The 21,700-nt window shown below is 48.1% G+C and overlaps 8 protein-coding genes across 8 annotated transcripts; 3 read left to right on the plus strand and 5 right to left on the minus strand.

Moving 5' to 3' along the window:
- Positions 1-263: 263 nt before the first annotated feature.
- SAMD00019534_091940 (hypothetical protein) lies at positions 264-4,921 on the minus strand (the record flags this gene model as incomplete). Its single annotated transcript, XM_012895609.1, has 3 exons — positions 264-4,285; positions 4,387-4,746; positions 4,858-4,921. The coding sequence occupies 3 exons, from the start codon at positions 4,919-4,921 to the stop codon at positions 264-266; spliced, it is 4,446 nt and encodes a 1,481-aa protein (XP_012751063.1).
- SAMD00019534_091950 (hypothetical protein) lies at positions 2,916-3,344 on the plus strand (the record flags this gene model as incomplete). The annotated part of the gene is made up of 1 exon (XM_012895608.1): positions 2,916-3,344. A coding segment is annotated over one exon (429 nt), but the record flags the coding sequence as incomplete, so codon positions are not given.
- Positions 4,922-6,121: 1,200 nt separating the features above from the next.
- On the minus strand, positions 6,122-6,653 carry SAMD00019534_091960 (hypothetical protein; the record flags this gene model as incomplete). The annotated part of the gene is made up of 2 exons (XM_012895610.1): positions 6,122-6,200; positions 6,277-6,653. 2 exons carry the CDS (start codon positions 6,651-6,653, stop codon positions 6,122-6,124), a joined length of 456 nt encoding a protein of 151 aa, XP_012751064.1.
- A 105-nt stretch (positions 6,654-6,758) lies between these two features.
- On the minus strand, positions 6,759-8,084 carry SAMD00019534_091970 (hypothetical protein; the record flags this gene model as incomplete). Its single annotated transcript, XM_012895611.1, has 1 exon — positions 6,759-8,084. The coding sequence occupies one exon, from the start codon at positions 8,082-8,084 to the stop codon at positions 6,759-6,761; it is 1,326 nt and encodes a 441-aa protein (XP_012751065.1).
- A 1,541-nt stretch (positions 8,085-9,625) lies between these two features.
- Positions 9,626-11,395, plus strand: SAMD00019534_091980 (hypothetical protein; the record flags this gene model as incomplete). Its single annotated transcript, XM_012895612.1, has 3 exons — positions 9,626-9,743; positions 9,865-10,550; positions 10,745-11,395. The coding sequence occupies 3 exons, from the start codon at positions 9,626-9,628 to the stop codon at positions 11,393-11,395; spliced, it is 1,455 nt and encodes a 484-aa protein (XP_012751066.1).
- Positions 11,396-11,706: 311 nt separating this feature from the next.
- On the plus strand, positions 11,707-12,977 carry SAMD00019534_091990 (hypothetical protein; the record flags this gene model as incomplete). Its single annotated transcript, XM_012895613.1, has 2 exons — positions 11,707-11,857; positions 11,932-12,977. 2 exons carry the CDS (start codon positions 11,707-11,709, stop codon positions 12,975-12,977), a joined length of 1,197 nt encoding a protein of 398 aa, XP_012751067.1.
- A 37-nt stretch (positions 12,978-13,014) lies between these two features.
- On the minus strand, positions 13,015-18,141 carry SAMD00019534_092000 (hypothetical protein; the record flags this gene model as incomplete). The annotated part of the gene is made up of 6 exons (XM_012895614.1): positions 13,015-13,446; positions 13,615-15,018; positions 15,088-17,712; positions 17,796-17,843; positions 17,926-17,991; positions 18,085-18,141. The coding sequence occupies 6 exons, from the start codon at positions 18,139-18,141 to the stop codon at positions 13,015-13,017; spliced, it is 4,632 nt and encodes a 1,543-aa protein (XP_012751068.1).
- Positions 18,142-18,865: 724 nt separating this feature from the next.
- Positions 18,866-21,469, minus strand: SAMD00019534_092010 (hypothetical protein; the record flags this gene model as incomplete). The annotated part of the gene is made up of 3 exons (XM_012895615.1): positions 18,866-18,923; positions 19,009-19,730; positions 21,137-21,469. Coding segments are annotated over 3 exons (1,113 nt in total), but the record flags the coding sequence as incomplete, so codon positions are not given.
- Positions 21,470-21,700: the final 231 nt, after the last annotated feature.

Below are 21,700 nucleotides of genomic sequence, written 5' to 3' on the forward strand. Positions count from 1 at the left end.
CCTATTCGAGAAATGTTGGTAAGTCACTACTTTCCAAGAAAAGATGGTACAACAACTATTATCCAATCAGATAATATATCTGTGTCGTATCAATGAGTGTTAATATGAATATATGATAGATCGAAGTTGGTCCACACACCATCAATCAGCCTTTATTTTGGTTGGGCCAGCTCATAAAGTTGATGGGATATGATGGAAATCCATTCGAATAAGTTTATTATTATGATCGTCTACAAAGTGAGAACACTCAACTCAGTATCGGATTAGTCGCGGTCATTGTCGGTGTCGTTGTCGGTGTCAGTGTCGTATCCACCGTTTGGCTTGCATTGTTTGCCCTTGCATGGTGTGTGGACACAGGCGCCATTGGATGGCGAGCAGTAGTCGTAGGTGTTGGCGTTGTTGTCATCACAGTTGACTGGCTTGTGAGTACATTTGCCGCTGGACGAGCACAGGTCGATCGTGCACTTGTTGCCATCGTCACAGCTGGTGTGGCGGCAGCCCTTGTCCGAGCTACATGAGTCACATGTGGTGGGGTTACCGTCGTCACAGTTGACGTTCTCCATGACACACGTGCCGTTCTTGCATACGGAGAACTTGCATTTGTCGTCACACTCGTGGTCACAGTTGATTGGAGTGTGGATGCATCCCTTGCTGAGGCTGCATGTGTCCTTGGTGCAACTGTCACCGTCGTCACACTTGTTGGCGACGTATGAACAGGTTCCGTTGGTGCACTTGCCGAGCTGGCAGGCGTTGCCTCCAGTGCACAGTGTGGCAGTGTCGAGACACTTGCCGGTCGATGGCTGACAGGTCTGGCAACCAGAGCACTTCTTGGCAACGTGGGTGATGAGACCAGTGATACGGTCACAGGCATCGGCGGTACATGCGTTGTTGTCGTCGATCACAACGTCAGTGTGCTTGATCACACCGGTGGTGGAGTTACATGAGTCGATGGTGCATGCGTTGTTGTCATTGATGACAACACCGATGTGAGTGATCAGTCCGGTGACACGGTCACAAGAGTCGATTGTGCAGGCGTTGTTGTCGTTGATCACAACGTCAGTGTGGGTAATCACTCCAGTGGTCTTGTTACAGAAGTCGATGGTACAGGCGTTGTTGTCATTGATGTTCACATCGATGTGGGTGATGGCACCGGTGGCGGGGTTGCAAGCGTCGATGGTACAGGCGTTGCCGTCGTTGATGGCGACGTTGGTGTGGACACATCCGTTGGTAAGAGTGCAGGTGTCGATTGTGCATCCGTTTCCATCGTCACAGGTGTTTGGAGTGTAGATACAGGTGGCGTTGATGCAGGATGGGAATGAGCAGACGTTTCCATCAGTGCACTGCGAGACGGTGTCGACGCAGAGGCCGGTGGCCGACTGGCAGGTCTGGCAACCCGAGCAGGCCTTGGGCTGATGGGTGATGGCGCCAGTAGCTGGGTCACAGACATCGATGGTGCATGCTTGGCTGTCGTCGATCACAACGTTGGTGTGGGTGATGATTCCGGTGGCAACGTCACAGGTGTCAATGGTGCAGGCGTTGTTGTCATTGATGGCTGGGTTGTCGGTGTGGGTGATCACACCAGAGGTGGTGTTGCAAGCGTCGATGGTGCATGCGTTGGAGTCGTCGATGGAGACGTCAGTATGGGAGATGATACCAGTGGTGATGTCACAGGTGTCGATGGTGCAGGCGTTAGAGTCATCAATCAGAACATCAGTGTGGGTAATAACTCCGGTGGCAATATCACACGAGTCGATGGTGCAGGCGTTCGAGTCATCAATGGAGACGGCAGTGTGAGAGATGAGACCAGTGGCGATGTCACACGAGTCGATGGTGCATGCGTTGGAGTCGTCGATGGAGACATCAGTGTGGGAGATGAGACCAGTGGTAGTGTTGCAAGTGTCGATGGTGCAGGCGTTCGAGTCATCGATTGAGACATCAGTGTGGGTGATGATACCAGTTGCGATGTCACATGAGTCGATGGTGCATGCGTCGGAGTCGTCGATCGAGACGTCAGTGTGAGTGATGATACCAGTGGTTGTGTTACAGAAATCAATGGTACAGGCGTTGGAGTCGTCGATGGAGACATCTGTATGAGTGATGGTACCGGTGGCAATGTCACAAGTGTCGATGGTGCAGGCGTTCGAGTCGTCGATGGAGACGTCAGTGTGGGAGATGATACCAGTTGCGATGTCACAAGTGTCGATGGTACAGGCATTCGAGTCGTCAATGACAACATCAGTGTGTGAGATGATACCGGTGGCGATGTCACAGGTGTCGATGGTGCATGCGTTGGAATCGTCAATCACGACGTCGGTGTGCGAGATGATACCGGTGGCAATGTCACAGGTGTCAATGGTGCAGGCATTGGAGTCGTCGATGGAGACATCAGTGTGAGTGATCTCACCAGTGGTAGTGTTACAGAAGTCAATGGTGCATGCGTTAGAGTCGTCGATTGAAACATCAGTGTGAGAAATAATTCCGGTGGCAATGTCACAAGTGTCGATCGTGCAGGCATTTGAGTCATCAATCACAACGTCAGTGTGAGAGATAATACCAGTGGCGATGTCACAGGTGTCGATGGTGCAGGCATTCGAGTCGTCAATGACAACATCAGTGTGCGAGATGAGGCCAGAGGTGGTGTTGCAAGTGTCAATGGTGCAAGCGTTCAAGTCGTCGATAGCGACATCGGTGTGAGTAATCACTCCGGTAGCAACATCACAAGTGTCGATGGTACAGGCGTTCGAGTCATCAATCACAACATCAGTGTGCGAGATGATACCGGTAGCAATGTCACAAGTGTCGATGGTGCAAGCGTTGGAGTCGTCGATGGAGACATCAGTGTGAGTGATCACACCGGTGGCAACATCACAAGTATCGATGGTGCAGGCATTGGAGTCATCAACAGAGACATCGGTATGGGTAATCTTTCCAGTGAGTGGGTCACAGGCATCAATGGTGCATGCATTGCCATCATCAATGGCAACGTCAGTGTAGTCACATTGGCCGGTGGCGGTGTTGCAGGTGCCGATCTGACATCTGTTGGTGTTGGCGCTTGGGTCACAACATCCACACTCGGTGCTGTTGAGTGCTCTAACCTGACAACCAATCTGGGAGTCACAGGTGTAGGCAGTGCATGGAGTTGGGTTGGATGGCTTGCACACCTTGGACTTGGTGACACAACCGAGAGCAGCATCACAAGAGTAGAGGAGACACTGGTCGTTGCCGGAGCAGTCGACTGGAGTGTTGGTGCAGGTCTGGTTGTTGGCGTTACAGACAGAGTTCATGCATGGAGTGGACTGGCACAGTGGCTGGTACTTGCATCCACCTTGGTTGGAGTCACACATTGAAGTCTGACAGCTCTTGGATGGACATCCCTTTGGGCTGGAGAGATCTCTAACACAGGTTCCGTTCATACACATCCATGGGAAACATGGGTCGGCAGCAGACTCGGTGGCACAGGTGATTGGAGTGTGGAGACACTTGTTGATGGTGATTGGGTATGGTCCCTTGCAAGAGTCAACGGTACATGAGTTGTTATCGTCACAGAGCTGACCAGCACCAACTGGACAAATGCATGGGCTTGGATCACAGGTGGAGGCTGGGACACGGACGTAGAAGTAACGGATACCCTCGGTCATCTTCAATCCCTTGCTGTCAGTGAGACCGATGTTGATGACGTAGACACCGACGTTGGCCAAGGTTGGGACCCAGGTCAAAGTGATGTTGCCAGAGCTACCGGTGGCAGTCTGTGGGGTGTTGACCTGGGAAGACACAGTCATTCCGCTTGGGACCTCACCGATGGAGATGTTGACACTGGTGGCAGCGTTCAAGGTGGCACCGCTGATCACAACACTGAAGGTTGTTCCTTCCTCAACAATAAAGGTCTCGCCTTGGGCTGGGGTTGGGTCCTTGAGGAATGGTGGGGTGGCAGTGGGTGGTGGGGCGTTGGACACACGGATGATGAAGTCGACGTGGATGTAGGTGTTGAGTGGGGCGGGCTTTCCGATTCTGATCTGAGTGGACCAGAGACCAAGGGCAGTTGGGGTGTAGGTGACGATACCAGAGGCGTTGATGCTAAGTTGTGGTGGCTGGACAAAGTTCAACAAAGTGGACAGGGCGTAGGTGAAAGTGGAGGTTTGGAGGTCAATCACTGGGATGGCAAAGTAGTTTGGTCTTCCCATGTACACATCAATGGTTGGCATCATACTGGACACTGGGGAGCTCTGGAGTGCAGATGGCCAGTTTGGATCCAACATTGGGACAACAGTCTCAATGTGCCAGTTGGCTTAAGATGGAGAAGAAGAGGAAGTGATGGAAAAAGGAATAAGATGTTAGTGTACATGTAGGATTGATTAAATGAAAGAATAAGTATGAATGAATACATACCATTGGCATTGTTGTTCAAGTTGGTCAAACGTGCACTGCTCTCATAGTAGGCGATAAGGTTCTTACGGCCGTAAGTGAGGGTGTTGGCGGTGAAGATGAACTCAGCATGGAGGGTGTCCTCAACCTTGTCGATGTTGTTGACCGTGAAGTTGGTGTTTATCTGTTGGAGCGTGCCACCCCAGTTGAGGGTGACAGCATTGTTGGAGAAGAAGTTACCGACCTTGAGCTCAACATTGTTGTTCAAAGCGGTGTAGTAGCTGTGACGGAAGGAACACTTGAGGGAGAACTGGATGGTGAACACGTTGGGGCGGGTGTCATTCAGTGACTTCCAGGTAAGCTGGCCATATCTAAAGTGAGAGGCTAATATAAGAAATGGTTGTATGGTTAGTGTGATTGATCATTTATTAGTGTGTGTGAGTGGGTCCAAACGAAAGTGATGGAAGTGATGATTGATTGATTAGGGTGACATACCTTCAGCAACATTTAATGCCAATACGAGGCAAGCAATAAATAAGATGATCTTTTTGGCATCCATCCTTTATTATTAATATATATATAATTAAGGAGTGATGTTAAATAAATAATTGTATATATATATTTATCAATGATGTGGATAATAAATAATGTAAGTTCTTGTAGACGAGTAGTTATAGACTTTGGTTGTTGGTACCAGCCACAGGTTACTCGACCTCGCCAGCCAGTTCGAGGATGGCCAGGAACATTCCCTTCACGTCTCCTCCCTCAAAGAGACTTAAACAACAAACAAACGAAGGCCATCTCGTTTACTCTTGCTCCATATGGCTGTGTGTTGGGATGAGTTCTGGCGATGATCGTGTACATCAGACTACCAGATACTAAAATCGCAAAGTGAAGGGGCACGCCCTGCACAAGTTCGATCCCCAGCTCATCAAACCAATCAAAACAGAATCGAATCGGCATAAAACCAATCACACAAGTTACTCAAGAATTGCATGATGCATCATCACTCGTTTCCAACTCACACAACGGCCGTCTTGATGGGATTGTGGACCTCATCTTTGCTCAATCATGTTACCTACAGACCCGATCTCTTGCTCCAACTTAAAATGTACACTCATCCCAGCCTCCTAGATGGGCGGCATCGAACCCAAAACCGTGCAGATGGTCGTTGCCCCATCGACTTTAACTAGACGTCGGGTCTGTTCAGAACAGACAAGCATTCAACACAAACAACCATCAAACAACAAACCAAACACAGACGAAAGTTAAAGATAGACCTTCATACCCACCTCTTCGGGTACAGTTTCATCATTAGGGAAGGAAACACGAGCCCAACAACTCTGTACTCATACTTGGTGAAGTAAGTCTGTTCCCTGTTGGGGCTGCTCTGATGAAGTCGTACGACCCGGATCGCGTTCAAGTTAGAATGTGCAACGCCACCAATTCCCTGACAGATACTACAATAATATTATTGTAGTCTGGACCTCTCGATTCGAATCATAGACACCTTTCCCAATGTCACTCAATGACGATTCGTGAGGAATATCAGTCAACAAACCGGCATTAGAACGTCATGATCACCAACTGTTGGACTTGACATGATAACTCCTGATGATCGGTGATCATCATCATCATTTTGATTGGTTTCATCGAGATGATTGACAATATAGAAATTGCCAATGTATGACTGATCTCAAGAATTTGGTAAACAACGACTTCTATTGTTTATTTATTCTGTTAGTTTGATTGATCACTCTCAGTCACACGAGTAACCAATCACGTTGATGTTCATCATGATCACCACTGTGACGAGACAACTGGCAACCATCACAATGCTGTTGTTGTTGTTGTGACACTGGACATGTGTGTGGCAGTCGAAGATGTTGGTTGATCATACTTGGCTGGACAGACTCCTCACATCCAATGTGTGGACATTTGATCACGTTGAACATTCTCTCATTCCACACTCCAACTTGATTGGGCTTGACAAAGCCATTTGTGTTGTTTGTTGTCTTCGTATTCTTCCTGAGAGCCATACCGACCGGTACCAACTTCCCACTGATGATCTCGCGTTGCCTTTTACCTCCTTTGGACTTTGACTGGGACTGGGATTGATTGTCAACATTCACATTGTCGATGTGAAAGTTGCGCTCGACACATGCCTCGCACTCATGTGGATCGGAACACTCATGTCTAAGGACCATGTGACCCCGTTTGGAGATACCATCTTTGAAGAAGTAGATGCATTCTGGATGATCACACCTGAGGAATCCATCGGCCAGGAGCATCTCGATTGATTTAGTGTCGTCGTGTGATGCATAGTACCTCTGAGCGCGGTACTCTCGAAAGTTTGGACATGTTCCATATGAGTTTGGGCACTTGTGATTCTTCTTTCAATGATAATACATGCCACTCGAGGAGATGAAGCTCTTGGTGCAGTCAGCGTCATGCAGACATTTGAACTTGCCCTCCTGCTTGTTGTCATTGGGTGGAGCTCCTGTCCAGCGTCTCGGGTGATGATCGATACAACCTTGACAACTCGCAGGATCAGGACATTGATGCTCCTTTGCAAGGTGATGATTCTTGGCTCTGTTAGTGGCCATGAAGTGACCACATGATGTGTGTGGACATTGGAACAATCCTCTTGCTGTCAACATTGAGATTGATTCAGTGTCATCAGGATCGGCAAAGAAACTCGTCTTTTGATGTGTCTGATAGTTTGGACATGCTGCGTATGTCTTGGTGCATCGGTGGTGGAATCGGCAGTGTTTGCGCAACGATGAATAGTTCACAAGAGAGGTTGGACATCCATCGTGATGACACTTGAACTTGGGCAAGGAGGCAGAATCATTTCTCATCGCACACAGTCGTCGGAGCATGCATCCTTGACAGCTCTGGTGGTCTGTACATTGGTGATCCTTCCTGTTGTGATGGAGCATTTGGTACCTCATAGCGAACGATTTATCGCAGTTGGAGTGCAGACACTTGATCTTGACATTGCTTGCATGGTTGGTTGGTGATGATGGAAATGTCAAGATGAGAGACACATCCTCATCATCCTCACCATCTTGTCCATTATCTTGATCCATATCAATATCCTCATCGTCCTCCTCTTCGTCCTCCTTATCATCCTCCTCATCGTCCTCCTCTTCGCCGTCCATCATGGATCGTTTGCGTTTCAGAGTTGATTCAAATATGGATGATAGATCGTGACCTGGGTGATAGATTCTAAAGTGCTTCTTGATTGACCTGGTATTCTTGAAGTAGGAGGTGCATGTTGAATGTAGACACTGGATGAGACCTCTGGCTGTCAGCATCTTGATCGACTCCAAGTCATCGGGCGCTGCGGTGAAGTGAGTTGTTCGGTAGCGTTGTTGATTGAGACAACTAGCGAATGTTCGACATTGATGCATTTTCTTGCAATGCTTTTGCAACAGTCCAAAGTCTTCGAACTCTTTGGAGCAACCATCGTGCAGACATACGAACGACTTGGTTGTACGGTCATTGGGAAGAGTGTACCGTGTCATCAACAAGTCACTGCGCAGACAACCTGGACAGCTGTTGCGGTCTGCACATTGATGGTCTCCACCTTTCCTCAACAAGTGTTCGCTCAGGGACTTCAACGTTGTGAAGAAGCAAGCGGTGTGCAAACACTTGATGAGTCCATCGGCCAGCATCATCTCGATTGAATCTTTGTCGTCGGCATCAGCAATGAACATCTTTATGCGATAGCTTCTGAAGTTTGGACACGATGCATAGGTCTTTGTGCAACCATGATCATCGGGGCAATGAGTACTCAAGGTGCATAATCAAAGGCGGACCTTACGCAGCCCAAATGAAGACATTCAAGCCTCATATCCGGCTTTGTGATAGTCGTTTGCTCTGCATTGTTTTTGTTTGTTGTTGTTGTTGAAGTTGTAGTTGTAGTTGTACTATTGAACTTTAGTACATCATCACTACTCTCATGTCTTAAATTAAAAGGAAGAAATCAATTATGACATTGTATTGATGTCACCATTCCATGTTTAAGTCTACTGACTGGCCGCCCGCAATGTAACTCTCAGTTATAACATTAATTTGAATGCATACTCCTCTTTTGACAAAGCCAACAACCCTGTGATGATGGCAAAGTGATTGGTGTCATTATCTGTTATTATGTGATTATTGAGAGAGAGAGAGAGATATAGAAAGAGTATCACAATAATATTGTGATAATTATTCCCGTGTGCCTTTGCTCTATTAGTGATATAGATGGTAGATTGTCATCAATTTATCCTCGAGGTTATGTTATCAATCCAATTGACATCCACGCACTTTGAGACGAGGTACGCATTATTATTGTAATGTAACAAATTTTGTAATCAAAGAGGGGAGGGTGGGAGAGTGAAGTGATCAATCCAGCAGGTAAGCTATAAAAAAAACCATTAACAGCGTGATTGTGTGTGCATTGATTGTCAAATATCTCGTCAACTTGTTTCAAACTAAGCCTAAATGATGGCTGAAGATACACTAATCAAGAACGCCCCAAACATGGCACCTTATCAATGGGCTACATACATACCTACACACTCGCATTCATCCGTCCATGGGTCTGAATGTGTAATTGACAGGGCAGATCCGGCTTGAATGACACCCCCCCAATGTTCCATTGGATGGGTCTGGCCCAACACTCAGGAATGTTAATTAAACACGCGCGGTATTGAAGTTGCTTACTACAGTAATCGATACCAGTACTGATTCATTCATTCATCCTGCAAATGTATTGGATAATGGATGGATGGATGGTCTCGGCCCACACTCCATAACCCTCGATTGTTGGGCAGGTACACCAACAAACCATCAAAGGTCGACATAGATCAACTCACTCAACCCAACACACTAAACACTCAAACAATCGAATCACGAAGCGGAGTGGACTCGACATTCTTGGATGGATGGCTTTACTTTTGTGGCTCATCCTAAGGTCAGAGTTCTCACTTTTGGCCGCCAGTTCATGTAACCGATGTAAACTGGTTGGCTGAGTATACCCATCCATCCTAGGATCTTGGATACCAGCATAATTATGATGGTATTGGATGAAACACCGAGAAAGAATGGATGGATAGATGGATGGAATAGCGGGCTTGCTGTGTCGACTAATTGTGATATGTGTAAGTATGGTATGTAGGTTGTTATAAATAGTATCAATACCTGCATTGTCCAATTCAACCAATTCAACCAATCAACCAAACAAACAAACAATCAATCAATCATATATAACATGAAATTCTCACTCTTTATCTGTATTATACTCTCATTGGCACTGGCTGCCAACGCCTTCAACATCAACAGTGGCAATAACTTTGTCGGTTATTGGGGCCAGAATAGTGCTGCTCCAGGTATGTATATTAACAAAATTCCAGAGATCGATCAATCAGAGTGGGTGACACCTTGTTACCAGGCCAACACACTGATCATAAACATGCTGACACACTATATCCACTCCACTCCATACAAAAGGCGGCAGACCATATCAAACTGAACTCGGCACTTACTGTACTGATAACACCTACGATGTACTCATTGTCTCCTTCTTGATTAACTTCTTCTCTGGCGAGAACATCATCGGCACCAACATCCCCGCCCCAACTCTTAACTTTGCCAACATGTGTGGCGGTACTTACCCAGGCTACAGCCAGCTGCTCCAGTGTCCAAACATCGGCTCTGGTGCCGCTACCTGCCAGAGCAAGGGCAAGATCGTCCTCCTCTCACTCGGAGGTGCCGTTGGCAACTACGGATTCACCAGCTCGGCCCAGGCCACCCAGTTCGCAAAGACCATCTGGAACATGTTCCTCGGAGGCAGCGACTCAACCTACCCCCGTCCATTCGGTTCCGTCCAGCTCGATGGTATCGACCTTGATCTCGAGGGAGGACCCAAGGAATACTACGACGTCTTTGTCAACACTCTCAAGATCCAGTACTTTGCCGGCGCATCAAAGAGGTACTACATCCATGCCGCCCCACAGTGTGTCTACCCAGACGCAATGGTCGGACCATGGACCGGATCTGCCCTGAGCACTGGTAAGCTTGACTTTATCAGCATTCAGTTCTACAACAACTGGTGTGGCCTTGCTTCAGGCTCGCAGTTCAACTACAACACCTGGTCGCAGTGGATTAGCGCCAACTCACCAGGCACCAAGATCATGGTCGGTGCTCCAGGTGACACCTACGCTGCTGGTTCAGGATACGTCACTGCCCCAACCCTGACCTCCCTGCTCGCCAACTACATCAACGATCCAAACTTTGGAGGTGCCATGGATTATGGGATGTTTCCGTTGCCAACGCCAACATTGTCTCTGGCTCAACCAACTTTGCTCAATATGTCTCCAACTACCTTAAGACTGCCAGACCAACAACTGCCTCCTCTACCACCACCCCCGCCACTACCTCGTCTACATCCACCACTAGACCATCAACTACTACCACTACTACCACCAGAACATCAACTACTACTACCACTACCACTGCCCCAGCAACTACCTCCTCGACCACCTCAACAACTGTCAAGCCAACAACAACTACCACAACTACCGCCCCAGCCACAACCTCATCGACAACCTCCTCCACAACTGTCAAGCCAACTACCACAACTACCACAACCACACCAGCCACTACCTCGTCGACAACAGTCAAGCCAACTACTACCACAACTACCGGACCATCAACGACCACCTCGGCCACCACTTCATCCTCGACCACCTCACCCAACACATTGGTCTTTACCCAATCAGTGACCTCTCAATGGGGCAGCAATCCACCAACCAGCCAGATATCCGGCCAGGTTAAGAACAATGGAGCCACCACTATCTCCAACCCCAAGTTCAGTTCGCCACAGAATGCCATCATCAACGGCATGTGGGGTCTATCCCAGGATGCCAACGGATATTGGGTACTTCCATCATGGGCCAACACTTTGGCACCAGGTCAAGGAGTTGAGTTTGGTTATGCCATCAACTCTGCCACTCCAGCAACATTCAACAGAGTCGCCTAAGGTCCTCCTCCTACCCTTCAATCAATCTTCCTGAGATTCAAACAACCATTGACATGGTTAGTCGAGTCCAATAAGGATCCAGACAACAGTCAACACCCTTAATCAATAAAACAATATATATATTTATTTATTATTCCATCCTTCCATCAATCAATCTGATTGATCTTTTACCAAAAATGGATTAATTCCAATAGGATGGTGTGCGAATCACAACGTTTCGTTCATTCGTTCGTTCTTTTGTTGTTGAGCTCAATTGAATTCATGAAAGGATACGTGTACATATATTATAATAGAGATAATTAACAACAACAATGACAAGTAGAATACAACAAATAAGTCAACAAGCTAGAAAGGTGGCAGTAACCAACCATTCACTTGTTACAAAAGAGGTACTTAGATCGAATGACTTGAAGCTCATCCATCAATCACTATCAAAGCTCAATGATTGGATTAACAACCCTAGTATGTGACCATTCAATCAATCAATCAATACACAACTTGTTACTCATACTCAACCAATCATTACGTTACAATAGAGAGTGACATGAAGGACTTGGAGAAGACGGGTATATTCCCAGCGATGTTTGAACTGTTGAATCATGAGGATATAGAACTGGTTAGGAGTGTTATATTGTCTTTGAAGTTGGTATCACTAAAGGATACACCAGTCAATGAGATATTGCGATCATTGGATGCAGTACATCTTTTAGAGACATTGTTAGAGACATCTTATGATCCAGACATTCTGAATGACTCTGCGACCACCATCGAATGTCTGCGGCGATGTGCACCCTATAGTACGCGTCGTGTAGGACTTGGTCAGTACGACGAGAGCTCTGGCGCATTCCAATGGACACTTGAACTCAGACAGCTGCACTTTGACGATGTGGGCGTAGCATGGCGAGTATGGGACGCTGGCATTGGCTTTTGTCGTTGGATACTGGAGAACCCTGACATCTTCACTGGCAAGGACGTGTTGGAGCTTGGCTCTGGACTTGGTATCGCTGGTCTGGCTGCAGGTCTGCTCGCCAAGTCAGTGCTCATGACAGACTACACGCCAAAGATTGTTAGAACGCTGCGCGACAATGTCAAGATCAACTCTATCAAGGTACCAGCAATCAGGAGCTCATGTGAGGTGGCGCCACTCGATTGGAAGAGAGATAAAGTGCCCAAGGTACATGGCTTTGAGGTGATCATTGGAACAGAGGTGGTCTACGATGTCAACTTGGTGGAGGCATTGGCCAGAGTTATCCACAAGAGTCTCACGCGAAAGGGAACGTTCTATGGCACATGTGCCACAGTACGTCAGGGAATCCCCGAGTTTATCAAGTGCATGGAGGACAAGTATGGTTTCGAAGTCAATGTCAGCGAGTTCCCCAAACGCTTCGTACCGGACACCAAGTTTGACACATTGTTCCTCGTCTGCAAGAGGAAGCGTGACATCCCAGTGGTGACCACTGAGGAGGACACTCATGACGAGGACAACGAAGACAACGTCGGCGATCACTCAACAGAGGAGTCTGTTGATACTGAGTCCACAGCAGACACAACAACAACAACAACAACGACAACTACAATATAACAATTTTGTACAATCCACATAAGCTTTATCTATCCGTCTATCTGTCCAATCCTCCGACAATGACATTCTTGCACTCTTGTGCTCTGTTGAGGAAGAGGGATGATTCGTTGGGGAAGCCTCGCTCGGTGAGGAAGTTGGCATAGGCGATCAGACAGCGATAGTTGAACGGGTCCTCTTCCAGACTTCGAAGGAAGTAGGTCTCTGCCTTCTCGATACGATCGCAGCGCACCAAGAATCTGGCATAGAAGAAGAGGATGACGGGGCCCTTGGGGTTGGCATCGATTGCTCGCAAGAAGTACCTGTCCGTGTTGACGACCGCTGGCACATTCATAGGGAAGCAGACGTTGGACATGTTCTTGCCCTCGCTGCTGCTAAACTCTAGAATCTTGCACCAAGTCTGCGCACACAGCTGCAGCGTCTCCTTGTTGTTTGGGTTTGATATCAGTGCCAGCTCGAATCTTTTCCTTGCCTTGTGGAACAGATGTAATGCAGTCGAGTGTGACGTCTCTGCCAWTTGCCTTTGCATAGAAGAATGTTCCCTCTGCATTGGTTACAAGATCGGTATGCTATGTGAGTGGAGGAGATTGTTGTTAGTCGTCAGTGGTCATCATGCTGTGTGTCGCCGTCCTGGACATACCTTTACTCTGACACTAATCTTCTTGAGATCAGAGTTGTTGAATGGCTTATAAGGATTCCAGAGGAGTTGACTTGTGTCTGCCACCTTCTCGATTGTGCGTTTCCTAAACTTGAGGTGAGTCATGTCTCTGAAGCGTGTGAAGAGTAGATGACGACCCAGGACAAACGAGCCAGAGATCTGTGTCAGTCGGTCCTCGAGGATGTCCCTCAGCTTCCATCCTGGCGGCAGGATCATGGACAGTTTGCGTCCGTCGGCGGTCTGGGTGGCGTTGTTGTACATGAAGGGGTAGCCCGAGGTGGAACTATTCATGCCACCTTGTTGTTGGGCGTTGGGGTGTTTGGGGTGCTGGCCGGGCTGCGTGGGCACCTCGTTCGGCAGCTTTGAGCCCGAGACGACGTTGGGGACCTGGTAGATATAAAACTTGGAGTAGAGCTCTGTGGCCACGGTCTGCTCCCAGAACTCCTCGGTCTTGAAGTTGGGTGTGGTCGACTCACCAAACACCATGTTTAGGAAGTTGGTGGTCAGCTGGATGTAGGGCGCGCTCAGCGGCTCCTTGAACTGCTTCATCGTCTCTCGCAGACGTCGTCGAAGATCATTCTTGAGCACTCTGGCAATGGCCTCGATCAGCAGTACAAATCCTGCCTCACGCTCATCCACAATCACCAGCATATGTCCGATGAATCGCATGTTGATGCCATGTCTGTGGAACTGCTCGGGAATGTGGACGCCGCCACGAAGAAGGTCGCCATTCTCCAGCGACTCCTTGATCAGTCCCTTCAAACGCGAGGACACCTTGGGGATGAGGTCGTTGAGCAAACGCTGCGTAGCCTCCTTCACCTCGTTGTTATGAATCTGTCGCTCAGAGTCGTGCTTGAGGAAGCCACTGAATGCATCGGAGCACAGGGGCTTGGGATGGTTCTTCAGGAACTCGGGACGGAACAGCTGGAAGAGGTGGCCGCCTGGCACCGACAAGTCGGGGTAGGTCGGCGGGAATGTCCTACTAAAGTCAATCAGGTAGTACCTGCCGTCTGTGCCAATGTGGCCTTCAATATCCGTGGCCGAGTACACTTTTACGGGCTTTTGAGTGCCTCCCATGTGCGCCTTGAGATTGAGTGCCTGTGCCAAATGACGCATGACGTCCAGTGAGGGCTCGTGAGATGCGTGCACCGTTTGTCCCATGTCGCTGGATCCATACACGATGGTGGAGTGCTCGCTCGACGATGATATCGGCAGAATGCTCATGGCTATCAGACGGTAGCCCATGAAGTCGACCAAGGCCATCAAAGGCACACACAGTCCATTGATCGGACAGTTCAGTGTCGCCATGCATCCTTTCAGTTCTTGTCCTCCAACCTTTGCGCCACCCCACTCGCCATAGACTCCATGAGGTGATCCACCTGCAAACTATAATGTTGTTTGTTTGATTGGTTAGTGTCGAACACATACATGATGCACATGATGGACTTGACTTACCTTGAACAACACATTCCTGACTATATATTTGTCGCCGCCCAAATGTCCACCGAGTGACGTGTGTTTGATTGTCTTCTCTTGGAGGAAGCGCTCTTCGATGATAATACGTCCATAGGTCTTGACCGTGTGGATAAAGTCCTGGGAGATGTGTAGTAGATCGGTACTAATCTCCTGGAGGTTGTACAAGTTGGTGTCGAGCGAGGGGATGTCTCGGAACTTGAGAACGACCTCTTGGAAGCGGTCGTTCAGGTCCGAAGTGTAGACGGGCGTAGTGTCAAAGTCGATGTTATCGCCCGTGTGATTGGTCGCGGATTGCTCCGAATCTGTCGCCAGGCCATTCGACTTTGAGTAGTTTGATTCGTCGTATGGGTTGATGTCCTCGATGTCGCAAAATGTCTTAAAGTTGTCTTGTTGATTGTTGTTGTTGTTGTTGCTGTTGTTGGCGCCACTGCTCTCGATACCTGTGCCACTGTTGGCGCTGCCTCGATTGTTATTGTTGTTATTATTATTGTTGTTGTTGGTGTTGTTGTCAATATTGTTGTTGTTGTTGCCTTTGCCTTGGACTGCTTGAGCCTCTCCTTGGTTTGTAGAATTGTGCTTGATGGCCTCTTCCAACTCATCGGCGTCGAGGTTGTAGCTCTCGCGGCCACCTCCACATGACGAACCAATGATCGAACCAACGATGGACTCTGTATCACTGTGGTCCTGCGCGGGATTGGACGCAGCGACAAAGATAGCGTTGGAGGACAACGACATGCCAGGTGTGGGCTGAAGCAGACGTTGATTGGGAATGTGTGGTACATCATCGTGCTGCGACGACGGTGATGAGGTTGTCGATGTGGATGTAATATTGAGCGTTACTCTCTGTGTATCCAGAGCATTGTTGCTGTTGTTGGTGTTGTGGACAGACGGGCCACCAACGATATTATCTGCATCGTCTGGATACTTAAACTCGTTGGACCTGCGCGGAGTCCTGCTAGGGAACATTGGGTCCTGCGGGGAGGTGCCTGTGGTTTCGTGCGGCTGTGCCGAGATATGAAAAGTCGGAATGGGTGCAGTCGCCAGACTGCCCTCGCTCTGTGTGCTGCTGTAGGTGATGGGGACGCTAGAGTTGGAAGCCAGCAGGTTGGGCGTGGACTTGGTGTTGTTGTTGATGAGACTGCGTCGCTCCTCGATGAGCTCCTCCACCATCGACTTGGACCAATTCTGCTGATCGTCGCAGGCAAAGGCCTGGTAGCCGTAGGCTTCGTGGAAGCCTTCCAGACTGTCGGGCGTCGATGACTTGGGCGACCGAGACGCGATGGAGGACACATCAGGGTTCTTGCGCTCTACAAGCGGTGAGGATGATTTCATCAAAGATATTCCAAGTATCATTGGTGATCCTCCACCACCGCTGGCGTTGTTTGCTGTCGTTGTGCTCGAGCCATTGACAGCGTCATTATTGTTGTTGTTGGATGCTGCTGTGTTTGTTGTGCTTGTAATCATCGTTGTACCAGTTGTAGTCGTAGTTGTCATCATTGTTGTCATTGTTATTGGCTGGGTCGATGTCGATGTCGTTGTTGTTGGTGAGGTAGTTGCCGGCAGCGCTGGTGAGGTGGCAGACGCCGACAATGTTGGGGTAGTGGCCTGAGGCAAGGCACCTCCTGCTACCGCATTACTAGTTCCTGCAGGGGCTGGAGCAGGTCTAGGATAAGCGCCCATCCTTGTGCTTGGCTTGACCTTTTGTGGCGGTGTCGTTGGGATGGGGATCTGAAGAATCTTCATCCTCGTCCTCATGAACTGATCCTGCGTCGCTGGCGGGATGGGCGAGGCAGTGGTAGTGGGTGCGGCGGGTTGTGTTGGGGATGTATATACATTGCTACCGCGCAGCGTCTTGTCAAGTATCCCACTCTTCTTCTTCTTGCTCTTGCTGCTCGACAGATCCGATCCCGATGGGCTTGTGGTGATGCCCGTCGACGACTGCAGCGACGTCGAGGACGTTGAGCTGGTCGATGTGATTGACGATGTGGACGAGAGCGACGAGGATAGCGAGGCGGCCTGGCCACCGCTGGTCGTGGTGGTGCTGCCTCCGCTCGGTCCCGAGCTCGCCAACGGCGCTGTGTTGCTCGATGACATCGCCATGCTACTGGTGTTGCTGTAGGCCGAGCTGCTGCTCGACGAAAGTGTGCTCAAAATCTTGATGATCGAGTTCCTGCCGCTGTTGTCTTTCTTCTTCTCCTTCTCCTTCTCCTTGTCCGACTTGTCCTTGTCCTTGGTGGTGACGGGTGGGGCGCCGCCCACGGGCGCAGTGGTCATTGTGGCGAGTATCTTGCGCGTCATCAATGTGAACACCTCGTCGATGTTCTCGCCGGTGCGCGACGAGCACTCAAAGCCCACCATCTTGTTCTGATTGCACCATGCAGCCAGCACCTCTGAGCTGACCTGCTTGTCCAAGTCGCATTTGCAACCGACCACAAATATCGGAGTAGTCTGGCCTGCGAACCTCTTGGCGTCTGGCCACCATCTCTGAATCATCCTCTCGAACGACTCTTTTGATGTGGAGTCGTATGCAATGATCACTCCTTGCATTCCTCTATAGTATGAAGATGTTAACTGTGCCATCTTCTCCTGTCCACATGTATTCCACTATTGTTTGTTTGATTGATTGATCAAGTATGTTAGTGATGGATGGATTGGATGTATGTTTGAGTGAGTTGAATACTACATACTACTTGAAGCTTGATGCTCTTTCCATTGACATCCAACATCTTTGCTTTCTGTATTGGTCGTATAACAATGAAGTTGTATGAGTATGAGTCGGTCGTTAACTTTGATTGATTGATTAATTAAAGTACATACAAATAAGTCAAGCTTTGTATTATCATATTGAAATACATTCTCTGTATATCTCAATATCATAGAGCTCTGATGATTGAATGATTGATTGATTGATTGGAATGATTGAGTTAGTAAAGGTGTTTGAACAAACGATATATATGGTGACAACAACAAACATACCTTGCCAACTCCATTGTCTCCTATTACTGAGATCTTTATAAGTTTGTTATCTGTCATTCTTCAGCATAATGTTTAGATGAACAATCGATTGTCTCTTAAACTAAACACTACTGCTGTGATCTGTTTGTTTGATTATCTGTCTTAATGTATATCTATCTCTGCTGTCTATCTATCTATATATATCTACGACACTGGACCAGTGCACACTAGTTGATCTTAACTAATACTATAATAATTGAATTACAAGGAATGAGTGAATGATTGAATGTTTGATTGATTGTTCGCTAACTTTGCCTGAACTTCTAAACTGTTGTTGTCAGTATATATATTACTACTATTATTATTATTACTATTACTATTACTATTGCTTATTACTATTATTTACTTGATGCTATTGTTGTTGACACACACATTACAGGGTTTGGCTTGATGCAGACTTGACTTGATTGCTGAAAGGGCGTTTGGGGAACCAAACACTACGCTCACTCACACACTGATCAAATGACTTGTTGTTTTGTTGTGTTGTTGTTTGTTGAGGATTGATTTGTTTGGAAAGGATAGTCGTGGAAGTTCAATCACCTACTCAATCAATGTACAGATTATCAGATTAGATTGAATGTTGTTGTAATGTGGCGTGATCAAACCACAAGGTAAGCTTGGTCATGGACTCCACTGGTCCATTATATCACTCCCTCACTCAATCAATCAAACAATCAATCAATTAATACGAGAAGATGGAATGGGGATGAGGAGTATAGGATAAAGGGTTTAATTACATAATTTCAAGTCGCTTTACAATGTCATTGAATGACGGTCGTTGTGATGGATCCTCTGACCAACTATGAGTGATGAGGGAGAGTGTTGATGTTAGTTATCAATCAATCAATCAAAAAGGATCTTCTGGAATATTATATAAACACTTACCACTCGGTTATCAACCTGGTGAAGGGTGCAGGAACATGTGCCGGCATGATGGGACGTAGTTTGTGTTGTCCAACAGAGATGACGATTTGGAATGTTGGCATGCCCTCGTAGGGGTCCTCGCGGGTGGCCAGCTCCCAAAGTACAATGGCATACGAGAAGATGTCGGCCTTCTCAGTGTAGGGATCATTGCGTAGCACCTCTGGCGCGGTCCAGCACGGTGTGCCCACGGGTGTCATCGTCGTCTTCTTGTCGAGATGCTGCTTGAAGCGTGTGGACAGGCCAAAGTCGGATATCTTGACGCGGAAGTGCTCGTCCACGAGCAAGTTGTGGGACTTTAGGTCACGATGAATGATGATCGGGTCGCAGCAGTGAAGGTAGTTCATGCCCTTGGCAATGTCAAGTGCAATGCTCTTCATGCGCATCCAGTCGATGATCACGGAGCGATCGTGCAGCATACGGTAGAGACTGCCGCGCGACATGTACTCCATGACGATGAGGACCTCGGGCACATTGTTACACGTGCCGAGGAACTGGCAGACGTTTGGATGGCGGAGTTGCGACATGATGGCGGCCTCCTGAGCCAGCTCCGAAAGGAACTCGTCATCGTCCTCCGAGAGGATCTTGGCCTTCTTGATGGCCACGGTGATGCCGCGCCATGTTCCAGTGTACACCTCGGCGCAGCTGCCACGGCCAATACGGTTGAGCACGACGATCTCGTTCATATCAATCGGCTTGATCTCAAACAATGTCGTCTTGTAGTCGTGTGTGTCATTCTTGCCACCAAAGAGGCCTCGCTTGCCACCGCCAAACAACGGCTCGGTCTCGCGGTCTGAATCGCTGAGCGAACGAAGGTTGCGCGCTGCCTGCCAGCGTTGCACGCCGAGGAAGACGACGACGCCCGTGAGGATGGCTGCGGCAAGGCCCGAGCCCACCGATATCAGAATGAGACGATCAAACTTGTTGGTAGTGAGGGGCTGCGAGGGGAAGTAGTAGAAGCTAAAGTTGACGTTGAGGTCGGGATACGAGAACTTGATGCCCGAGTCAAAGGAGACCTGCATCGAGACGTTGTAGAAGCCATTGATGGTGAAGCCCAGGTTGGGTGTGGTGCACGAGATGGCAGTCGTGTTGATGTAGACTGCTTGCGTCGTGATGTTGGGCCAAAGCGACAGAATGTTGAGGCGTCCTTGACAAAGCCCTGGCCATAGACGATGATGTTGGTGCCGCCTGTGCCCGGGCCGGTCGACGGCTCCACCGAGCTCACGCGGTACGACACTGGACCGTAGAAGAACGTGACATACACGGTCGACAGACAGATGTTGGTCTTATTGTTTGTGCTCTGGAATTGGAAGAAGTTGGTGTTGTTGTACACGTAGTTGGTCATACCATTGGCGTATGTCATGATATACACGCCTGAGCTTGTGGCGCAATTTGGACAATTGCTCAAGTTCTTTGATGGCGGTGTAAATAATGTAAACAGTTGGTCTGTTGGTGGAATGGAATCATTCCAAATGATTGATTGATTGGATTGAGTGATTGAATGAATGATTGTTAGTAATCAAACAATGGACAGAGGTGTCACGTGACATGGGTGAGGATACTCACTATCTAGTGAGATGACCAAGGATGGATCGCCAGTCTCGAAATGTCCAAAGATTTGGAGGATGACCTTGCGGAGGACAACGACATCGCTGTCGGGTAGGGGATCTTGGAATTGGATGATGCCATCGTTCCACTTGTCCGTGTCGGAGCTACAGCAGTAGTTCTCAAAGAAACGCTCCGTTGTGAAGGGGCACGTGCCGCACCTCGACGTGCCGCCCGTAAAGTTCAATGAGAATGCAACATTCTGTAATGCCTGGCTACTGTTGGCAGAGGTGTTGGTACCTGCCACTGTTGGAGTTGGTGATAGTGTTGGTGCTGGTGTTGAAGTTGATGGTACGATGTCCCTTAGTTCCGAGGGTATATTCAGCGTGTGCTCTTCAATGGCATCACGCTCTGCCTCGTCATAGTATTGTTGTAACAATTGCTCTTGTCTATTTAACCTCTTGAGCAGTTGTCTATTGTATTGTTGTTGTTGTTGTTGTTGTTGTTGTTGTTGCTGGGATCGAGAAGTACTGTCGTTGTCGTCGTCCATGTTATCATCCTCCTCCTCCTCGTCTTGTTTATAATCTATACATAATGTTGCCAGAGTTGACACCTCGTAGCTAGGCATGGCGCACAGTGTCTGTAGGTGTTGATCGATCAGCTGGCTCCTGACATCGAGCTCAATCTGAAGTAAATCATTGTTGTCGTCGTAATCTTGTTCTTGTTGGATATTAATATTATGTTGTTGACGTTGTGGTGTAGACGTCGCTGATGTTGATGATGATGCTGATGCTGCAGCAGCTGAACATTGTTGTAACAGACACACCAACAGCAACATTAGCAGTAGGCACAGTGTATATTGGCTTGGACGATAAGCCATCACTGCTATATATATCTGTATATTAAATAAATAAATAATGTAGTTGTAGTAGTATTATTATTGATTGCCCAAGACGAGTATATTCATGTAGTATGTAGTATGTAGTATAATATAATTGGTAAATCTGATTGTCTAATATAGTGATGTGATTGTTTGATTGAATGAATGAGTTTGTTGCTAACTTGATTGATTGATTGATCGGATTAATTGTGATTGATGATGATGCCTGTA

Source organism: Acytostelium subglobosum (assembly GCF_000787575.1).
Source record: "Acytostelium subglobosum LB1 DNA, scaffold: scaffold21, whole genome shotgun sequence".
NCBI classification, from domain to species: Eukaryota; Evosea; class Eumycetozoa; order Acytosteliales; family Acytosteliaceae; genus Acytostelium; species Acytostelium subglobosum.